This window comes from Drosophila miranda, chromosome XL (genome assembly GCF_003369915.1).
Source record: "Drosophila miranda strain MSH22 chromosome XL, D.miranda_PacBio2.1, whole genome shotgun sequence".
Lineage (NCBI taxonomy): Eukaryota > Metazoa > Arthropoda > Insecta > Diptera > Drosophilidae > Drosophila > Drosophila miranda.
The window spans coordinates 11,078,703-11,099,093 of NC_046673.1; the positions used below are offsets into that span (position 1 = coordinate 11,078,703).

General features: G+C 46.6%; 5 protein-coding genes across 9 annotated transcripts in view; 2 read left to right on the forward strand and 3 right to left on the reverse strand.

Annotated features, from left to right (window-relative positions):
- The first annotated feature begins 97 nt into the window (after positions 1-97).
- On the forward strand, positions 98-1,984 carry LOC117187131 (polyamine deacetylase HDAC10-like). Its single transcript, XM_033389157.1, has 2 exons — positions 98-569; positions 1,255-1,984. The coding sequence occupies exons 1-2, from the start codon at positions 522-524 to the stop codon at positions 1,522-1,524; spliced, it is 318 nt and encodes a 105-aa protein (XP_033245048.1). The 5' UTR covers positions 98-521; the 3' UTR covers positions 1,525-1,984.
- Positions 1,656-3,475, reverse strand: LOC108158766 (p21-activated protein kinase-interacting protein 1-like). The gene is made up of 3 exons (XM_017291393.2): positions 2,624-3,475; positions 2,469-2,545; positions 1,656-2,417 (listed from the first exon to the last, which is right to left on the reverse strand). Exons 1-3 carry the CDS (start codon positions 3,404-3,406, stop codon positions 1,742-1,744), a joined length of 1,536 nt encoding a protein of 511 aa, XP_017146882.2. The 5' UTR covers positions 3,407-3,475; the 3' UTR covers positions 1,656-1,741.
- Positions 3,476-3,920: 445 nt separating this feature from the next.
- On the forward strand, positions 3,921-8,340 carry LOC108162614 (probable ATP-dependent RNA helicase DDX46). Its single transcript, XM_017297435.2, has 5 exons — positions 3,921-4,160; positions 4,261-4,557; positions 4,623-5,934; positions 6,005-7,005; positions 7,065-8,340. The coding sequence occupies exons 1-5, from the start codon at positions 4,144-4,146 to the stop codon at positions 8,182-8,184; spliced, it is 3,747 nt and encodes a 1,248-aa protein (XP_017152924.1). The 5' UTR covers positions 3,921-4,143; the 3' UTR covers positions 8,185-8,340.
- Positions 8,341-9,491: 1,151 nt separating this feature from the next.
- Positions 9,492-20,391, reverse strand: part of LOC108164950 (inhibitory POU protein) — a 32,264-nt gene continuing 21,364 nt past the window's right edge. For 3 of the 5 annotated variants that reach the window (XM_033389141.1, XM_033389146.1, XM_017300942.2), the window contains 6 exons: positions 13,245-13,446; positions 13,028-13,168; positions 12,705-12,936; positions 12,041-12,198; positions 11,233-11,983; positions 9,492-10,388 (listed from right to left, as the gene is read on the reverse strand). In XM_033389141.1, coding sequence (XP_033245032.1) covers positions 11,922-11,983; positions 12,041-12,198; positions 12,705-12,936; positions 13,028-13,168; positions 13,245-13,446 — 795 coding nt within the window. In that variant the 3' untranslated portion in view covers positions 9,492-10,388; positions 11,233-11,921. The remainder of the gene's footprint in view (positions 10,389-11,232; positions 11,984-12,040; positions 12,199-12,704; positions 12,937-13,027; positions 13,169-13,244; positions 13,447-20,391) is intronic. The other 2 variants (XM_017300945.2, XM_017300944.2) reach the window with 1 other exon arrangement.
- On the reverse strand, positions 18,085-19,695 carry LOC108164951 (serine/threonine-protein phosphatase alpha-3 isoform). Its single transcript, XM_017300946.2, has one exon. The coding sequence runs from the start codon at positions 19,233-19,235 to the stop codon at positions 18,207-18,209; it is 1,029 nt and encodes a 342-aa protein (XP_017156435.1). The 5' UTR covers positions 19,236-19,695; the 3' UTR covers positions 18,085-18,206.

Sequence of the window (20,391 nt, forward strand, 5' to 3'; positions counted from 1 at the left end):
AAACGTTTCCCTTTCCAGCCAGCACAGAGGAATAACAACCAAAAACAGATGAATGCCTGGGGCATTGGTATCGGTGGCATCGACTTTTATTATCCTAAAGAGTCATCGTTTAAGTTCTATGCCACTTTCTGATCCTCCTGTCAGTGTTGGGCAACAGGAACTAGTAGTTTCCCAATACCAGCGTAACGTCGGTTAACGTCCAAGCACAAAGGCATTAATTTGATTTTGTTCGTCAAAAATACCAATAATTTATATCCATTTGATAACGAGGATCCATGGGAGATTAAGTCATGAATGTTGAATGATAGTTCGCTTCGTCCCAACATTTCTGTTTCGGAATTGTAAATATCGAGCTTCCCCACTTAAAAACCACGTTTTCCGGGCGAGGTTACAGTAAAGGAACTGCCTTGAGACCTTCTGATCCAGTGTTGGATCGTAAATTTCCAGTTTGGAACCATTCATCCAGCGAATCTTCGACCGATAAACTCTTGGATACAGGAGTTAAAAGCGCTTCTACATGAATGGTTGGAATAGTTACAGTCGTGGACAATGTGGATATGGTTTCCGTGGTGCGAGATGATAAGGATGGCCCCTGAAAATTGTCTGCATATTGGATGTCTCCAATATCGTATTTGGTTCCATAAACATCGTGGACCACTCGCTAGTTGAGGGGATTTTTACTTAGTATTGCTTCTCCTTCAAGGAGAGAGAGTTCATCTAATATTTTCTTCTTCGCACTGTCCACTGAATCCTGCTTCCTCTTTCTTTTCGTCTCCCTAGAAATCACTTCTTCCACCGCTTGAGTTTTCGGAATCCGATGGTCTGAATCACTTAAAATATCCTCCTGCCGATTTGGAATTCCTACTTCGTTTTCCCACTCCACTAGAGAATCGTCTTCTATTTGAACTACTGGTTCTCGAATTGTCGCTTTCTTCTATTATGATTTCAGGGATCTTTCCTCAGGCATTATATCTATAAAGATAAACATTGGGTCTTTTCGAGCCGTTAGAAACAGGATGCATGAGAAAATGTGTAGTCGTTTTATTCGGTTCATGACTGCATAAATTATTTGCCATACCTATTTCATGGGTGACATTTTTGGGTTCCTCTGGTAATATTTCACATCGGAAATCCCTTATTAGAGTCCAAATTAAAGGCACAGCTCCCTACTTTTAATACAGATCCGATTAATCATTCTTCTAATCTTAAATGGCACATCGTTGATAACGTCTTCTACTACCATACCCTTTCCAGTATACCTTTTTGAGTGCCTTGTGGGCTAGCGGATACGCCATTGAGTTGGTGCATGCAATACATCGCCTCGAGCACGGCGCCTTCTGGCCACATCTGCAGGAGTCGGACTACCATGCCATAGGCGAGGGCCCTGGCCTGGGCTTCAACTTCAATGTGCCGCTCAATGAGACAGGAATGGGCGACGGGGACTACATGGCCATCTTCCAGCAGCTGCTACTGCCCGTGGCAATGGAGTACCAGTCAGAACTGATCATCGTGAAATGCAGGTGACGCCTGCCTTCTATGCGCATCTGCCTAATCCGCTGCTCCGACTGGCCGACTCCCGTGTGGCCGTCGTGCTCGAAGGGGGTGCTGCCTTGAATCTCTGGCAGAGTTTTGGAAGTCAGACTGCCGCGTGGATATAGGATCGAACAGGACTAAATGTTGTGTAATTTCTTAAGACACTATTTTTAATTGTCAACATAGAAAACGAAATTAAGGACTATTTCTATCGGGTTTGTTTTTTGACTTTGAGTTTGGCGGGGGCGTGGCTTGGGGGCTGTTTGCGCTTGCGCTTGGGCACACTGTCGCTGCTGCTTTGATCAGAATCCTGCTCAACTGCAGGCTTGGGTACCTTTCCTTTCGCTTCCTTTGATTTCCTAGCCTTGGGCTTTGGCGTTGCCTCAATCGCCTCATCGGATGAATCCGCATTCGCATCTTCATCGTACTCGGCACTCACAAACCCTTTTGCTTTTGCAGACTCTTTTGTACCTTTTTTGGATGTTGGCTCCGGGTTGCTGTCGCTATCGCTGTCGGAAAAAGCCTGGCTTTCTCCATCGCTGCTATTTTCGTCAAAGTCCATCTGTGCCTTTTTGGGTTTCTTGGCTGCTTTCTGTTGTTCTTTGGCTGCTTTCTTCGATGTAGGCGGCGGCTTGGCATCGTCGTCAAATTCGATTGTGACAAAGCCTTTTGGTGTATCAATCTCCAGCGCCGGCTCGACATCACTTGGCTTCGATGTGGGGACTACTGTAGGGACACCCTGTTTTGGTCGAGTAGCGCTGCTTTCGATAAGCGAGAGATCCACAAGACCCAGGCTGGTGGGACGGCAGCCAATACATACGCTGGCAATGAATGTTAGCTCGCGTTTTTCCAGTTGACAGCGCCACACTTTGATTTCGCCAGCGCTAAAGGAAGATGCATTAGAAGGGTACTTCGAGGGGGATTCATCCACTCACCTGGACACTGTGACCAGTGTGTTGTTTAAACAAGCCACGGCCTTGACGCGAGCAGCATAAGCAGGCAGTAGCTTTGGCTGCGACGGATGGCGGGGGGAATAAAAAACGAAATTAGTTCAAGGAAATACGAAAGAAATCCTCCTTGTTACACTCACCTCAGCCTCCTTATCGTCTGTGAGGGATATCCAAGCAATACTGCCATTCTCCAGACCCGACAGGCATTCTGTTTCGCCCACCCATGCCACACACATCGGTCTGGATGGGGTCTTGGCTCGCCTCGCCACATTGGCCGTCTTTATGTCCCAGATCTCTAGCACCTGATGGCCAGTCAGGGTGAAATGTTCGCCATCCGTGGACCAGGAGAGACAGTCAGGTGCCCCACCCAAGGTGGTCTTGCTCTTCAAGTTGGTTCTATAGACGACGCGGCCTTTGACCAAGTTCCAGGTATTCAGAATGCGATCGCCGCCCAGGGAGAGGCACAATTTGCTGCTGGGATGGCAACTAATGTGTGTAATGGGCGTGCCAGCATGCGCCTTCTGCCAGTCCCCAGCCAGAGCCCAACTACCCACGCGAGTGGCCTTCAGTTGTCCATCGGAGCTGCCCGACAAGAGATGCGACATGTCCGGGGCGAAGGACAGCGTGTTTATGGTTCCACTGTGCGTGAGCAGGACTTGAGATAGCTTCCGCTGGCGCATGTCGTAGACAAAAATGCGTTCGTCGCTCCCACCGCTCGCCACCCAAGGGCCCTGCACCGATATGCATTTGATGGCGCCGGTATGGGACTTGTCTGCAAACGTTTGCTTCAGCAGCATCTTGCTCTCGTCCTTGACCTCCTCCTCAACTATCTGGTAGCCCAGTAGGTATTCCTCGTAGGTGCCTACAATGATCTCAATGTCTGGGCACATCTCTGCAGTGGAAACTTCTTTCAGTGGCGGCATTTTAAATTTGTTTATACGAGAACCGCAGGAATCTTAGCACGTGTGTGCGTCGGGGTGGCAACCACTTAACGATAGCTAGAGGTGGCCGATAGCCGCACAACCGATAGCCGGATGGAAGGTTCTCGTGAATTTATTTTGGCGGACGGTGACTGAAAACTATGTTTAATCGTGCTTATGAAAGTCGAACTTCCTCAAGTCGTTTCAATGCAATTAAAATTTGCATGATTAAGAAAAATTTACAGATATGTTATATAGCTTGATTTAATGGCTCGTGTGCCAGGTTCGATAGTGTTTTTGTCTCATTTTCACAGACATCGATACAGACATCGAAACATCGATATATAGTAGATACATATGTATGAGTAAGCGAAAGAAAAAAAGAGTAGAATACAAACGTCAAAAGTCCTCTTTATAGATTTAAATTCGAACTTATGTATTGAACTACAAATTAGCTCAGAAAAAGCTTTTATCGATTTCAGATTTCAGTATTCAATTTCTGTGCGTGGGTGTGCAGTTTGTATACGGTCACACTGCGGCACACACATACTGGATTCCAACCGCGGTCACACTGATGTGAATTGATGCCGGAATTTGCAAGAAAATTTGCCAGAAAATTCAATTAAAACCATAACGCAAATATCTGAAAGTGCTTCAAGGGTTTGAGTTTTAATTGAAGGTCTTTTACCGGAGGACAGGAGCCGAAAGACGTGCCCTAACACACACAAAGTCGCGCCGCAATGTCCAAGAGCTCGGGGTGAGTGTTTTTTGTTTAATATTTTTTTAAAATTTCTATAAGCACTATATAAACTGTGGGAAATCTGTGAATAAAATGCTCCTATCATCTACAAACACAGGCGTGACCGGGAGCGAGAACGCGACCGGGACAGAGATCGCGAGCGGGAGCGCGACAGCAAGCATGAGAGCCGCGGCAGTCGGGATAACCATCCACATGAGAGCCGTGGCAGTCGGGACTATGAGATGAGTAAATCTCGTAATGGAGGCGGCAACAGTGCCGGTGGCAGTTCGCGTGGCAGCCGCGATGACCGCAAGCGTGGCAAGGAGCTGTCTAGTAGGGACAAGGACAATGATCGCGGACGGCGTGATGACAAGCGACGGCGGCGATCCTGGTCGAAGGAGTATGATAAGGATAAGTAAGTTAATGATGCCAACAAGTGGTTCGATTAAATCTGATTCAATCAATTCGAATTCTTTGCAGGCGCCAGGACAAGGAACGCGACAGAGATCGCGACCGTCAGAGGGAGAGGGAAAAGGATCGGGAGCGTGACAAGGATAAGGAACGCGACAGGGAGAAGGATCGGGATCGCGAGCGGGACCGCGAACGTCACAGAGATCGTGAGACAGAACGACGACATCCGGTGGCCGTTGCCCCCCTAGTCATCCGCCTGTCCTCCTCCAGCTCTTCCGATGCGGAGGTGGAAGAGATCGACAAGGAGGAGCAACAGCGTCGCCTAGAGCAAGAGATGATCAAGCGTCGCGAGCGCATCGAGCGTTGGCGGGCCGAACGGAAGCGTGAAAACAAAGCGTCCGCACCAGCCGTTGTGAAAACGGCTAAAAAGTGGAGCCTGGAGGACGAGTCCGAGGAGGACGACAGCAATCACGCACCTCCGCTGGATAGCAGCGCCAAGAAAGACACAGAGGAGCCCGACTCGCCCCCATCCAAGTTTCACAGCATTCGCAAGCGTTTCGATGATGATGTGGTCGAAGCGAAATTCTTGCCCATGAAGCGTCCCACCTTTAGCAAGACCTTCGGTGTGAAGCTCGGCATAGGTTTGTCTCCCACTCCGTCTACGTCCAAATCGAACAAAGTCGATAAGAAGGAGATTCCCGGGGGAGATACCAAATCGAAGATCAAGAAAGAGTCAGAGGCTAGCAAACCAATTGAGCCCAAAGTTGAGCCCAAAAATGAAGAGAACACCCCACCACTACCACCAGTAGGACCACCAGTAGGACCACCAGAGCCACCACCACCAGCAACAGCAGCAGCAGCAGCGCCAGCACCAGCAGTGGTGGTGCCAGAGGCAGCCGCAGCAGTCGTCAAGCAGGAGCCAGCCGAAGCGAAACAGGAAGAGCCCAAGAAGCAGCCGGAAGAGGAGATTGATCCGTTGGATGCCTACATGCAGGAGGTCAACAAGGAGATGCGACGCGTCAATAACTTTGTGGAGCCGCCCAGCCAAACCCAGGGCGTTGTCATACTCACGGGCGTTGCCAAGAAGAAGTCAACTGAGTCCAAAAAGGGCGAACTGATTGAACAGAATATGGACAGCCTGGAGTACTCGAGTGAGGATGAGCTGGAGGACATACGCGACACGGCCGTCAATCTGGCAATGAAGCATCGCAAGGAGCTGGCTAAAATCGATCACTCATCGGTGAGCTATGCCCCATTTAGGAAGAACTTTTACGTTGAAGTGCCCGAATTGTCGCGCATGACCCCATCGGATGTGGAGAAGTATCGAACGGAGCTGGAGGGTGTCCAAGTGAAAGGCAAGGGCTGTCCAAAGCCCATTAAGGTGAGTCCGGCAGCAGCATATCCACAGCATCTATGAACGATCCATTTTATCATCATTGTTTAATCCATAGACATGGGCACAGTGCGGCGTCAGCAAGAAAGAGATGGATGTGCTGCGGAAGCTGGGCTTTGAAAAGCCCACGCCAATCCAGTGCCAGGCCATACCGGCTATCATGTCCGGACGGGATCTGATAGGTATTGCTAAAACTGGCAGTGGCAAGACGTTGGCATTCATTTTACCAATGTTTAGGCACATCCTGGACCAGCCGAACCTCGACGAGGGCGATGGTGCCATCGCTATCATAATGGCACCGACGCGCGAACTCTGCATGCAGATCGGCAAGGACATCAGGCGCTTCAGCAAGAGTCTGGGCCTGCGGCCAGTCTGCGTTTACGGCGGCACTGGCATTTCCGAACAGATCGCCGAACTGAAGCGCGGCTCTGAGATAATTGTGTGCACACCAGGACGCATGATCGATATGCTGGCCGCAAACTCGGGCCGTGTCACCAATCTGCGTCGCGTCACGTACGTCGTGTTGGACGAGGCCGACCGCATGTTCGACATGGGCTTCGAGCCGCAGGTGATGCGGGTCATTGACAATGTGCGCCCAGATCGGCAGACGGTGATGTTCAGCGCCACATTCCCTCGGCAAATGGAGGCCCTGGCGCGTCGCATCCTGAAGAAGCCCATCGAGGTGATTGTCGGCGGCCGATCGGTTGTGTGCAAAGATGTGGAACAGCATGTGGTCATACTCAACGACGAGTCCAAGTTCTTCAAGCTCCTGGAACTGCTGGGCGTCTACCAGGAGGCGGGCAGCATCATTGTCTTTGCGGACAAGCAGGAGAATGCCGACATTCTGCTGCGCGATCTCATGAAGGCCTCGTATCCCTGCATGAGTCTCCATGGGGGCATCGATCAGTTTGACCGTGACTCCACTATCATTGACTTTAAGTCCGGTAAGGTGCGTCTCCTGATTGCCACCTCGGTGGCGGCACGCGGCCTCGATGTCAAGGATCTCATCCTGGTGGTCAACTACGATGTGCCCAATCACTACGAGGACTATGTCCACAGGTAATTATTCCCTGATTGTGGCCTCTTTTTTCTCCAATTAATCATTCAATCGATTGCAGATGTGGTCGGACCGGTCGTGCGGGCAAAAAGGGTAGCGCCTACACGTTCATCACACCCGAACAGTCGCGCTATGCAGGCGACATTATACGGGCGCTAGATCTCTCTGGTTGCCTGGTGCCCGCTGAACTGCAGACGCTGTGGACCGAATACAAGTCTGCCCAGGAGGCCGAGGGCAAAAAGGTTCACACTGGTGGCGGCTTCAGCGGCAAGGGGTTCAAGTTTGACGAGCAGGAGTTTAATGCGGTCAAGGAGAGCAAGAAGCTGCAGAAGGCCGCCTTGGGTCTGGCCGATTCGGACGACGACGAGGACTTCGAGCAGGACATTGACCAGCAGATCGAGCAGATCTTTGCCGCCAAGCGCACCGTCAAAGATACTTCGATTACGGCTGCCACTGCAGCTGCTGCCGCGGCTGCTGCCGCCGCCGCTGCTGTCGGTGGCAATGCGGCCCTGGCCACAGCGGCCGCCCAAGTAGCAGCGGCGGCTACGGCAGCCAATCTGGCAATGGCCTCGGCATCATCGACTACAGGAGCTGGACAACAGGCGACGCCCGGCATTGTTATGAGTTCCGACAAATTGGAATTGGCAAAGCGTCTGGCATCGAAGATCAACAGCAGCAAGAACCTGGACACGAAGAGCAGCCAGGTGTCGTCAGTGGAGCCCATACTGAAGGGTCACCCCGCAGCGGGTTCCGTGCTAACGGCCCGAACGGTAGCCGAGCAGATGGCCGCCAAGCTGAACAACAAGCTCAACTATCAGCCGAAGGAGGATGAGGAGGCCATTGGCACCTTGATAGCCAATAGCAATTCGTTTACCAAATACGAGGAGGAGCTCGAGATCAATGACTTTCCCCAGCAGGCACGGTGGAAGGTTACCTCCAAGGAGGCGCTCGCCCAAATCTCCGAATACTCGGAGGCGGGCCTAACGGTGCGTGGCACCTATGTGCCCCAGGGCAAGCCGCCGCCCGAGGGCGAGCGCAAGCTCTATCTGGCCATCGAGAGCTGCAGCGAGTTGGCCGTCCAGAAGGCCAAGCGCGAGATCACACGCCTCATCAAGGAGGAGCTGCTCAAACTAAGTTCGTCGCATCACGTCTTCAACAAGGGTCGCTACAAGGTGGTCTAGTCCTATACCCGCATCTACACTATTCGCATATTCTATGCTATGCTTGTTCCGTTGAACTAATAAGCAATATACACAAATTGTAGTCTTAAGTGAACAAAATAAAAGGCAACGACCTTAAGAAGACGACCTCTCTTCGATGGGAAACATACATGCATACCTCCCAGAATATTTCCATAAGAACGAGCCTAGAAGGGGGTACACTAGATCTGTCCTAAAGGTTGTAGAATACCCAAACCCATCATCAAGTATTATTATTGTAAGGCATCTATTTTTGTGTGCCAAGAAGAGAGATCCTTCGCCCAAGTTCAGTATAGTTCTAGATCCCATTGGTGTCGGCGAAACTAGGATTTCAGTAGCCGTAACCAAGACCGCCAGTTACATCCACAAGCTAGTCCGCAACGCTGTGACTCCTTTGACAAAATGAGAACTTTTTGGGCGCTTTTTTTCGTAATTTTTGTTGCTTGTCTTGCTGCATTTTTATTTTATTTACTTATATATCTCCCGCCAGCACTCGAGCGCCTCTCAATCAATTGATTTTCTTGCTACAGTATTTTTCTTGTGTCTAGAAACTACTAAAATTAAATTTAAATGTAGTTATGAGCTTGGGGCTTTTCCGTTATCAATGGTATGTATTATAATTTTTTATAATTATTATTATGCGCTTTTTTTTTTTGGTTTCTTTGAAAAAAATTGTAATTGTTCTTTTTTGGTTTTTTGGGGTTTTCTTCTTTATGTACTAATTTGTCGGCAAATTGTTGTTTTTTGTTTTTGTTTCGATACAAAACTATTTTTTAATTTATTTTGCTTTCTTTTGGTTTTTCTCCATTTTCTTCTTGGGGTTTGGTTTACGTTTCTTACTTTAAAATTATTATTGCATTTTTTGCGCTTTTCATGATTTGGTTTCTTTTTGGTTGCTGTTTTTGTTTTTATGGGTTTTCTTTATTCCGTTTATGGTCTACACATTCAAATCATTCACACGCGTTCTATATATATATATATATATATATATATACATATATGTATAGTGTATACAAATACATCCGTATATATATACATATATGTATATATCATCATTGTTTTTTATCGCATCGCATCTTTTTATATGTACAATTCTATGTTAAAACTATGAAGTGTGCTAAATTATAAAAAAAAAATACAACAAAAAAATTGTATGTATAGTATATAATTTTGTCTTTAAAATTCTTTATATATATACTATATATTTATATGTAATTTTATAGTTGTTATAGAGTGATTTATTTATTTAATATTTGGTTTCCTTCGTCTTGCTCTTGATCCTCGTTTAGTTTTTTTTTTTTTTAGTTTAGTTTGGCAACATTTTAAATTCGTTGCAATATCTCCAGTTGCTGCTAACATTTTATTTCGTTTTTGGTTTTTCTTTTTGTTTTTGGTAAGGGCTCTTTTCTTTTCTCCTGGCATTAGTTTACTTATAATTAGACAAATAAAAAAAAAAATTGAATTATGTTTTCTTTTTTTTCTCTGTTGGTTTGCCTGTCTCTTGGGTTAATCGCTAACCCCTGCGCTGTGTTTGTGTGTGTGTGTGTGTGGAGGAAACAAGGAAACAAAACACGCACTGAAGGAAGCATCTTAAGGGCTGCTGTATACGGAGAGGGGGGGTTCTCAGTGCAATAAAGATCTGGGGTTTGGATTGGGATGGGCTACTACTGTAAGCTAGCATGCTTTTTGGATCTGTTTGCGATGTTGGTTATATTTCTTCTGCTGCGGTATTTACAATCGAATCAAAGTTCTCTATATACTTAGGTATATATTCGTAGTATATATACAGTGGCTAATGCATACATGTGTATATATCTCTCTGGTTGGGTGGCTGGGGGTGTGTATGTGTGTATTCTTGTAGTTGGTGCTCCTAATGTTGCAGTTGCAGTTGCTGTTTCCGTTTCTGTTGCCGCGTCTCCAGATCATCCAGATCGTCCACATCTTCCTTTCTGCGCTCTCCCTTAGATCTATAAGCTTAGATTCTTATTATCGGATCACTTGAAGCAATTTCTTGGCATATCTTCATTTATTCTTTTTGGTCTTTCGTCTGTCTGTGTGTGTGTGTGTGCCTGTGTGTGTCTCATCGTCGGTCGTTGGGCAGTAGCAGAGACACCCGGTTGAGGAGGGGTTCAATTGATTTATCATTTCAATTTCGTCATCCTTTGTCTTTCACTTTTGTGTTTGTTCTGGAAAATACACATCAAATTAAAGAAAAAGCGGGTTCATTGATTAGTTTTACTTATTTTTCAATCCAATATCTGTTAGCAAAATAAATAACTAAACCACATCTCATATCTAAATATCCACATCCATCATACATACATATTCTTCATAGCATTTTGTAAGGTAAAAACTAATAATAACCTTTTCACAAATATTATCAATAAAATTATAAAATCCCACGAAAATAACAATTGGTGAAAGTTTTATGAGTGTTTTAGTAACCAACGATCTATCCATGAAGATGCCATATTAATAATTATGAGATTTATTTGAAGCATAGACGAATGGTCTTTTTGATGATATAGTTTTTCTTGAACTCTGGAAAGCATCCATGTTCAATGAATTGTAAGGTAATTAACTAATGCTCAAGGGATACATATGTTGGAAAATGTCATCATAAGTTCCATCCATGAAGTTGTTACATATATATTAGGAAAAGGGGTAAAGATAGTTCAATGCTTAAGGGAAATGCTGGAAAAGTCTACAACAATGACACAAAGTTAGCTCGAAAATTATATACACAACACCAGTCGAAACTTTTTGAGTCGCGGCACACGTGTGGCGACTCTACAATACCCAGTACTAGACTCTCATGTATCTACATATGTACATGGTTTGTATCTTTATGAAACGAATTGAATATACCCCTGTAGTCTGTGAGTATTGGGCATAATAACTTGGGTATAGATATTTAAATACCCAATGGATACGGTGCAAAGTATCTGAATGCTAAGATCGAGATATCACTGATCTGCAAATCAAGTATGTGTCTAGTGGGATAGCGTGGGATACACGTGCAGGTCTTACCTTTTTACTCTTATACAATTTTAATAAATTATTGCATTTGATATGTTGGTCCATTGTTTCATTATTCGTTCCTAAAAAAATTCTTGTATTTCTTGGTTTTTCTTTTGCTTTTCTTTCTTTCATTCTTTTTTTTTAATATTTGCAATTTGTTTGTTAATTTCTTGGGAGTGGGGGTGGGATTGGTAGTGGGGGCTCAAGGATTGGGGATGTGGTATGATTGTTTTGGGAAAAGATTGGATAAATGTTGATAGTTGTGTATGCTGCTATTTATAAGTATTAGTTTTTGTTGTTGCTGTTGCTTTGGTTGTTGTTGTAGTGGTTTGATTTATGAGAAGTGGAGAAAGAATCGTTTGCTGCTGATCATCATCATTATTCCCTCTCGTTCATCATCATCGTCATCCTCATTATCATCATCATTACCAACATCATCATCACTATGGTTACTGCTTCAAACCCATCATCACATTACATCGCTTCGGATCGTTTCGAAATATATATCTGATGAATCCCCCCTAAAGGTAATAGTCGCCCGTCATGGACAGAGACGTTGCTGTTGCTGCCGCTGCTGCTGCTGCTGCTGATGATGATGATGATGTTGTTGCCGCTGCTGCTGCTGATGCCGCTGCCGCTGCTGCTGCCGCCGCTGCTGCCGCCGTGTTAACTGCCGCCGCTGCCGTCATAAACGACTATCAGTATCCGAATCCCGCCGAACCGTGGCCAGTCATTGATGGTGTTACACTACTAACTATACCTAATTGTGTGGCTGTATTATTTGATTGTCAGTGTTGTTGAGCGGCAAATTTCATACGTTTTTGTTTTTGGCGTTGATTGCAGAACCAGACACGCACCACGTTTTTCTTCAAGTCCAGCTTTTCTGCGATGGCCGCGATTTTCTCACCGGATGGCCTCGGCTGGACGGCAAAGTAGGCTTCCAGGGAACGCTTTTCAGGTGCCGCAATGGAAGTCCTTTTTCTTGAAAAAAGACTCGATATAGATTACTTTAGAAATGGGGCCCTAGAGTGGGAATGGTCTATGGGGGGAGGTTGCAATGCGTTCAATTTTTCTGTTGGTATCGTTGGATCGTGACTGGGTTATCGGTCGTCGATAATCGTCGATAACCAGCTAGCAGTTATCGGCGAAATAGTTAATTTTCAAACGATTATCGACAATTTACCTTTGTGTGCAAGTTTTTCGGTCGATAGGTTGTCGGTAATCGCTTATTGCCCATCGATTATCGACCATCGGCTAACGGCTGGCCTAAGGCCACCTTCTACTTTGAATCAGTCTCATCTCTCGGGTCTGTGTCTGTGGGCCAATTACTTCGAGCTTTGATGGGTGTGGGATGAGAGAGTGGCTGGATCAGGGGTTCGTGGGTTAGTGGAGTGTGGAGGGTAGGGTGTGGGTTGTGGGTTGTAGGATTGGCTCTGTCAGCGGGAGTCGGGCGTTACCGTGGTAATTAAAACACTTTCTACCTTTTCTTTTCGCCCGCCGGCAGCACACTGGGCGCATCCGGATCGCGTCGTTTGTTTTTCGCCTGCGCCTCGGCCTCCTCCAGCCACGCCTGCAGTATAGGCTTGAGGGCGATCATGTTATTGTGTGAGAGCGTCAGGCTCTCGAACCGACAGATTGTGCTTTGCGACAGCGCACCGACGCCAGGTAACTTGAGATTGGCCAGGGCCTTGCCCACATCGGCTTGCGTGACACCTGGAAAGGGAAGCGCCATTTTAAATTAGTTTGAGAATGACCTAGAGAGCTAGGGGGCTAGGGAATAGGGGGAAAAGGTCGTGTGGCATACCTAGCTTAATGCGCCGCTGCTTGAAGCGCTCCGCAAACGCCTCCAGCTCTCGGGGATCGGTGTCGGTGTCGGGATGCAGGCCAGCGGCAGCCACCGCCGCCGTTATTACAGGATGATGTACCGCTGAGTGTCCATGGTGTCCTGCATAGCCAGGCGGATATACATACATACATATAAGATCTGCGACTAAAGAGGACTAGGCGGATAAAGGACTTACCCCCCGTGTGGCCACTTAACGTGCCCGGATGGTGGTGGCTCATCATGTGATTCATACTGTGATAGGAACCGTGCAGGTGTTGGTGTGTGGGCGTTAATGGTGACTCCGATATGGGCGCTAACGTGGTCATTTGTCCCGTCGGATCCAGCATATCCAGTTGATCCATTGAATGGTGCATCTGTTGCAAAGAGCAAAACGAATTCTTAATGAGAATTGATAGGGAGAAATCGAAACATAAGGAAATGTGAGTAATATGTTCGAAAAAAATTCGATTATTGATATATGTCAGTCATAAATATAAAGTAAAGTCAATTATATTCTGCTTATGAAATATGTATATTAAGTCCAAATTCCAGATTCATATTCATTAGTTCAATGTTGGCATTAAATATGGTACCAAGCAATCTTCTTATCTTATTTTATTGCCCATTATTCCCTCTCAGAAGTGGAGAGCTTCTTTGGCTATCCGCACAAGAGAACACTGACTGTAAATCCCCTTTAATCTGTTGATAATTGAACAATTATCTCAAAATAAATGGAATTGGATTTCAAAGTTAAGTCCCATCAAACAGAGAAACTCAATCAAAGAACTCTACTCATTCGAGTCTAGTAGAATCTTTATCATCATTATCATTATTACCATTAAAAACATGGGAGAGATCTGTCCTTGTCCGTCATCAAACGCGCTTAAGCAGATAATTTGTAAACTTTTCCATTCTGAGGGGGATAGGGAATGTATTTAAAGTTGCCTCTAATTAAAGTCCTCTGTTCCCCAAGTCCCCACCTTCCAACTCCCGGTCCCCGCCTGCACCGCCACTGTTTCTTGTGGAGGAGGTAACCCTTTGCAGCCAGGACTCGGGCCTGCACTTGTCAAGTCGAAGCCCTGGGTCGGAGAAGGGGGGACCCTTTGGTGCGTGCGTGTGTGCTTCGAGCTTTAATTGAACGGGAAATCCGGCCCATTCCCCCTCAAAACCCTAACCGAATCCGGGAATGAAACGGAATGAAACAAACGGGAACGAAACGGATGCGCTCTGGGGCTCACAACTCTTTTGTCTAGGCATCAAATATTTATAGAATTGTTCAATTATTAATGCAAATATGAATAGCAACTAAAAAGCTGGAGCACACGACTCTGCGTCATCCTGTACCTTCCTGCCTGTAGTGTCCCTCCTCTCCTCTCCTTCCCTCTCCCACTTTATCACCATATCTGTCTATGCTTTGCTGCCTTCTGCTGTCTCTTTCTTTGTGTAGTTTCGCTCCTTGTTTCTCCCACGATTGTGTTGCTTTGTTAAGCATTTAAACTGATTACAGCTGAAAAGTATGCTACAACAAAACGACAAATAGCCCCCCAGTCCATGTCTGCGGAGGCGCCCACTCTCTTTCACTCTTTCACTCTTCCGCTCTTTCACTCTTCCAGTTCCAGTTTCAGGCAGTGCTGCCCATTTTCATTTGAATGGGCTGCAAGAGGGAGCAAGAGCTAGGGAGCCAGTGGAAGGAAGGGTCACTCATATTTATTTATCTTTTTGTGAATGTAGCGCAATCGGGCGGGTAAAACTAGAGCTGTTCCCCCTCCGCTCTGGGCTCTGGCTGTCTCCTTCTTCTATGTACAACAAACATACCACGCCCCCGCTTAGAAAATGCTGTACAACAGCCTGGACATGGACTAGGACCTGGACCAGGACCTGGACCTGGACCTGGACCTGGACCATGGGTATGGAAACGGACACGGATGGACGCTGGCGCTGTGCCAATTATGTAAAACTCTAAAATGATAAGCAGTCATCCGGGAAGGTGTGGGTGCGAAGTGGGGGCTCCCCAGTGGGGAGGGGGGGGGCGAGTGGAAGTGGGTGTGGGAGCTTAGGCCTATGCAGAACAATGAGACAGTTGCTCGCTGGGATAGATATATACCCCCCATACTATATGCATATATATGTATGGATGTATGTATGTGTGTATATCTTCAATGTATACGTGTATATGGAACAGCTATGTAGATGCTGGCTGTGCCCTCCCCTTGTGGCACGACGCTACAGGCCGCTGTGGGATGTAGCAAACACAATGGCAAACTCTTCAATTATAAACCAATCCCAAAATTAGTCTGACGGTTATTGGTTTGCACCCTTGGCGCTCTCTCTCTCGCTCTCCTATCTGCCTCTCACTTGCTCTAGCTCTGCGGCACCGGCTCTGGCTCTGGCAGTGAATCGGGCTCGGGCTTTGCCTGCTGTTCCTGTCTCTGTCGTCGACGCAGAGAATGCTCAACCACCCTGCGCAGGAGACAGAGAGACAAAGCAAGTGAGAGAGAGCTACGTAGAGAAAGAAAGAGAGAGAACGAGAGAGAGAGTGACAGAGAAGAAGGGAGTGACAGAGAGGAAGAGAGAGGACATTTTGGCAGTGGAGACTTTGGCCATGGACCCGGAATCCGGGAGCCGTGAGCCGTGAGCCAGGACCCAGGACCCGGTATCAGCATCGGTAACAGTACAACGGCAACGGGATGTGCTGCATTGTGGTTGGCTGAGGCTTATGCAAAATTCATTTGGGCAGTGCCCCATCGATGTCGATGTCGATGTCGATGCCAGCGTCAGCGTCAGCTTCGAAGGCTACTGCCTCTCCCCTCCCCACACCACACACCCCAGGGTTACGCCTGTACCAAATCCAGGACCAGAGCCAGAGGCAGGACTAGTACTAATGCGGGCCATTTCATTAGGCGCATAATTTGTACAATAATTAATACAATTATTTAAAGGCCACAGGGCACTTATCGGTACGAAAGAAATATGATGGATCTCGGTTTTTAAAGATTGTGGCATTATCCCCAAACTCAGAGCTAGATGGCGCCTCGTGGGCAACGGACAACAGATGAAATGGCAGGCAAGAGCCTCCTTGCTCTCTAACAATGCCAGAGCGAGACGGCAGGCACCCCCCCCCCCCCCCTGCAATCGTATGTATACATATGTGAGTGTGTGGGTGGGTGTGGCAGGCCATTTATATTTTGCCACCGCCTTCTCCATTGTCCTTTTCTCCCATCCTGCCTGCCCCCACCGTGTCCCCTCTATGCAATCAGACAAATCAAATGCAACAATGCTGCAAAGGAAAAATAGAGAATTAAAAGAAAACGAAAAAAAAATTTGCTATAAAAGGAAAATAATAGAAATGAAACAATTGCATTGCCAAATTTGGTCTGCATTGATTTTCCTTCCTTCACAGAAACACACACACACAGGCACACAAGAGTATCTGTGCTGCACTGACTCGTCCATGTGTGTGCATGAGTGTATGCGTGCAAAGACGCCATTTTATGTGTGGAATACCCTATGAATTGCCAACGGTATAAACACTTCTCATAGCATGTTGGATCTGCAAAATGGGAGGACTCTTTCCCTGTGCGATTCAAGCGAAAGGCTATCTTCTAAGGCCTATATCTTCTTTGATTTTTTAAACATATCATTTAACAGATAATAATTTTTTTTATTGATGGGTAAAACACACAAAAAAGAAATCTAAAATAAAGAAAATGAAAGTAAAGAACATCTTAGAAACGGAACCCGCCAAAGACAAATTATATATGACACTTCCCAAGTGGGCCAAGACATATTCAAGTAAAGATCAAGAATAAAAGTGCTAATGGTAAGGATATAGCTTGTGGTGGAACTACTTTCAGCCTGGAGGCTGACTATCTTCAAAAAATATAATGCCCATATAATTTTCGAAATTTTCAAAACCAAGGATTGAGGGATGGCATTCATTCGGGACATTTTCATTTGAGAATAAGAATGAGATTGAGATTGATAATTCCTCTCATTCAGGAATGAATCTCAGACTTGTCAGTGCATTCACTGGTCGCTGTTTCGTCTAGTCGCCTGCTTTAATGAAGAAATTGTTGCTGGGTATTTTTCTTGGCCGAATTTTTGCTCTTCGACTTGTGCGCGCTTGTGCTTTATAATTTATTAACAAATCTGCGAGCATCATTTATTTATTTGCCAGTTTGTGGATAAACATGTGACTATGGCCTGGTGTCTCCCTATCCTTCGGCTCGCTTTTCTTTCTGCCTTTTCTTCGTTTCTCTCTTTACGGCTTCTGGTGGGTGTCTCTGATTGTTTACGCGCAAATGACCTCATTATATATATAATGTAATTTGCTGTTGTCACTGGATTTTCTTTTTCCTTTTTTTTCCCCACTTTTTGCCAGTTTTCTTCCTTCCTTTTGTTTCTTGGGGTTTTCCCTGTTGTTTTTGGCATATTTTGACATAATAAAGCGTTTTTGGCGCAATTTGTTGTTGCCTCTTTCGCTCGTTTCGTATTTGTTTGTTGTCTGTCTGTCTGTTCTCTCTCTCCCTCTTCCACTCTCACTCCCACCCTCTGCACGTGTGTGTGTGCTGTGTTGTTGTTCATTAATTTTTAAGCATTGTTAATATATTATGGCGCTGACTTTTGTCATCAAACACCGACTGATACAACCGAAAATTCGACCTGGAGTCCGACCCCTCCTTTCGTAGCATACTTTCCCGCTGTCTGAGGACCTTTGCCATCTTGTTGCAGGATATATCCGTGGCTTAGCCCACATGTGGGGAAGTTTGGGCCAAAGAAAATTGGGTTGCTCTTGGATTAGCAAGCTGCTGAGAAAGGTAAACTTTAACAATTTGCAATAGTATTTACAAGCAAACGATTTTCATATTCGATTACGTTTTAAAAATATATACAAGTTAATACTTCTATTGTCATATGGTTTTCGAGACACTGTGTGAGACTGTCATTCCTTTTTGTAGAGACATCTTCAATGACTTAAATATGATGTTAATATTACAATACATACCCAAGAAAATCTTTAACCTATTCGGTATTTTTTTCGACTAACAAAATATGAATCTATTTATTTTAATCAACATAAATAACCTCTGTAGAACTTTGGAATTTGGAACATCTGTTTACTCTGGTGCTATCGTAGGAGGGCGCCAACTCCTTGCGCCTACTTTTTGCGCTTCTCGACGGGCTTCAGGATCTGGAACGAGCACATAAGCGTGTCATCGACGGACATCATGGCGCCGGCATTGTCGAACTCGCCGCAGTAGTTGGGGGCCGAAAAGAGGGTGACCAGTTGGCGTTTGGCAAAGAACTCGTACCCATCCTCGACCACCTGGTGGGCACGACAGACGAGATCGAGGTCGTGCTTCTGGAGGAATTTGCCAACAACCTCCGCGCCAAAGGTGAAGCTAACCCCGCGATCGTTCTCGCCCCAGCCGACGGTGTCTTTGTCGGGATCGGACCAGAGCAGGTCGCAGAGGAGGCCCTGGTCAGGGACGTCGGTGGGCCGCGGGATGCGGCGAATCTGCTCCATTGCGGTGAGGTCCGGACTGAGGCCGCCGTGGCAGCAGAAGATCTTCTCGTCGACTATGGCCGCCACTGGCAGGCAGTTGAAGCAGTCGGTGAAGGTCTTCCACAGCTTGATGGAGTAGCGGCGCTTGCACTCGTCGTAGAAGCCGTAAATACGGTTGATGCTGGCGCACTCGTGGTTACCGCGCAGCAGAAAAAAGTTTTCAGAGTACTTGATTTTGTATGACAACAGCAGGCAAATGGTCTCCAGCGACTGCTTGCCGCGGTCGACGTAGTCACCCAAGAATAGATAGTTGGACTCTGGCGGGAAGCCGCCGTACTCGAACAGCCGCAGCAGGTCATAGTACTGACCGTGGATGTCGCCGCAGATCTTCAGCGGCGCCTCCAGCTCCAAGAGTATGGGCTGCGTCAGCACGGTCTCGCGCATCTTCAGACAGAGGGCGCGTATCTCACCCTCCGCCAGCTGAACGTTCTTGCCGGGACGAGAGCCACGCACCTCCAGCAGGCGGGAGATGATACTGTCCAGGTTGAGGACCTCGGACATGGGGGCCTTCGCGGAGTTGGCGGGTACGCCAGAGTTAGCGGAAGTATCCGGTTTCTTAGACGCCTGAGCAGCCATTGGAGCGGCTGCCTCTTGTGGCTGGGCCGCTTTTGGGCGAACCATTGATAGAAATAAATTGATAGGAGCCCCGATTAAGAGTCTCAAAAGCCTTCTTCCCTTTCCCGTCTTGGATACTTCCTTCTATCGCTTGGCGTGACGATGTTTAATACCTTCTGATCTTGATACTTTTATCGCTTGAAACCCCGCTTCAAAGCAGATTCATTGATCTGCAGATACTTGATCCTTTTGGTAGACTATTCTGGGTCATCCGTTCGTCCAGATTACGTCTTAGTCTGGTTTTTCTCTCCCTGTCACTCGCGTGACGTTCACGTTACTCTTCGGAACCGGAATCGGAGGCGGATCCGGATACGGATGTATTGGATGTGCAACGGAAGTAGAGTGGACAGGACCGGCCAGAACGTGGTTTAGAATTTTGCCAAGAAAATTTGGATCGAGTTTATAATACTATTGTTTCTTTATTTGTGACGATGAATAGCAGTACTGTTTGGGTTGATTGACATTTGACATTTGAAGTGTTTTTCAGGTTGCCTTTCCTACCAGTTTCCCCTTTCAATCGTTCCAGTATCTCAATGTTAACATTAATGATGCTGTTGCAAGAAAAGGACATCTAAAAAATTAAACGTTGAAGTTCTTTGCCTAATTCTATGTTTCTGCTAAAGTTCCCAACTAAATTAGTACTGTTGATAAATAATACTTAAAGTTTTGCTTCTTCATCAAGTCCCACCACGGAAGGGTCTGTTTCCAACTATTTGTTTTCATTAGAACTGATTGAGTGGCAAACTTGAAGTGTTTCTCCGAGGGCTACACATCCTCCGTTCGCGCTCGCTTTTGGGCTGTGGCCGTGGGTTCTTCCATTTAGTTGTGCCTGTAATTAGCTGCAATTTGTCAGCGCCGCTTGAAAAATTGCAACGCAAACAAGCTGAAGTGGCGAGTGGCAAGTGGCTGGAAGGGCGGCCTCGAAAGATGGAGTATCAAATGCAGTGGCCTAATAATGAGGCAACGGTCCGTCCCTCCATCCATCCGCAGCATGGATTGAACTGTTGTTCTGCCTGGGGTTTGTGTTTGGGTGTGGGGCACCGGTAGGATGGTGGTGCACCTGCACAAGAGACTTGGCAAACTCTGTGAGTGACCCACCCCTCGAACAGCTCCAGTCCACTCTACTCCACTCCATTCCATTCCACTCCACTCTGCCGTGCCC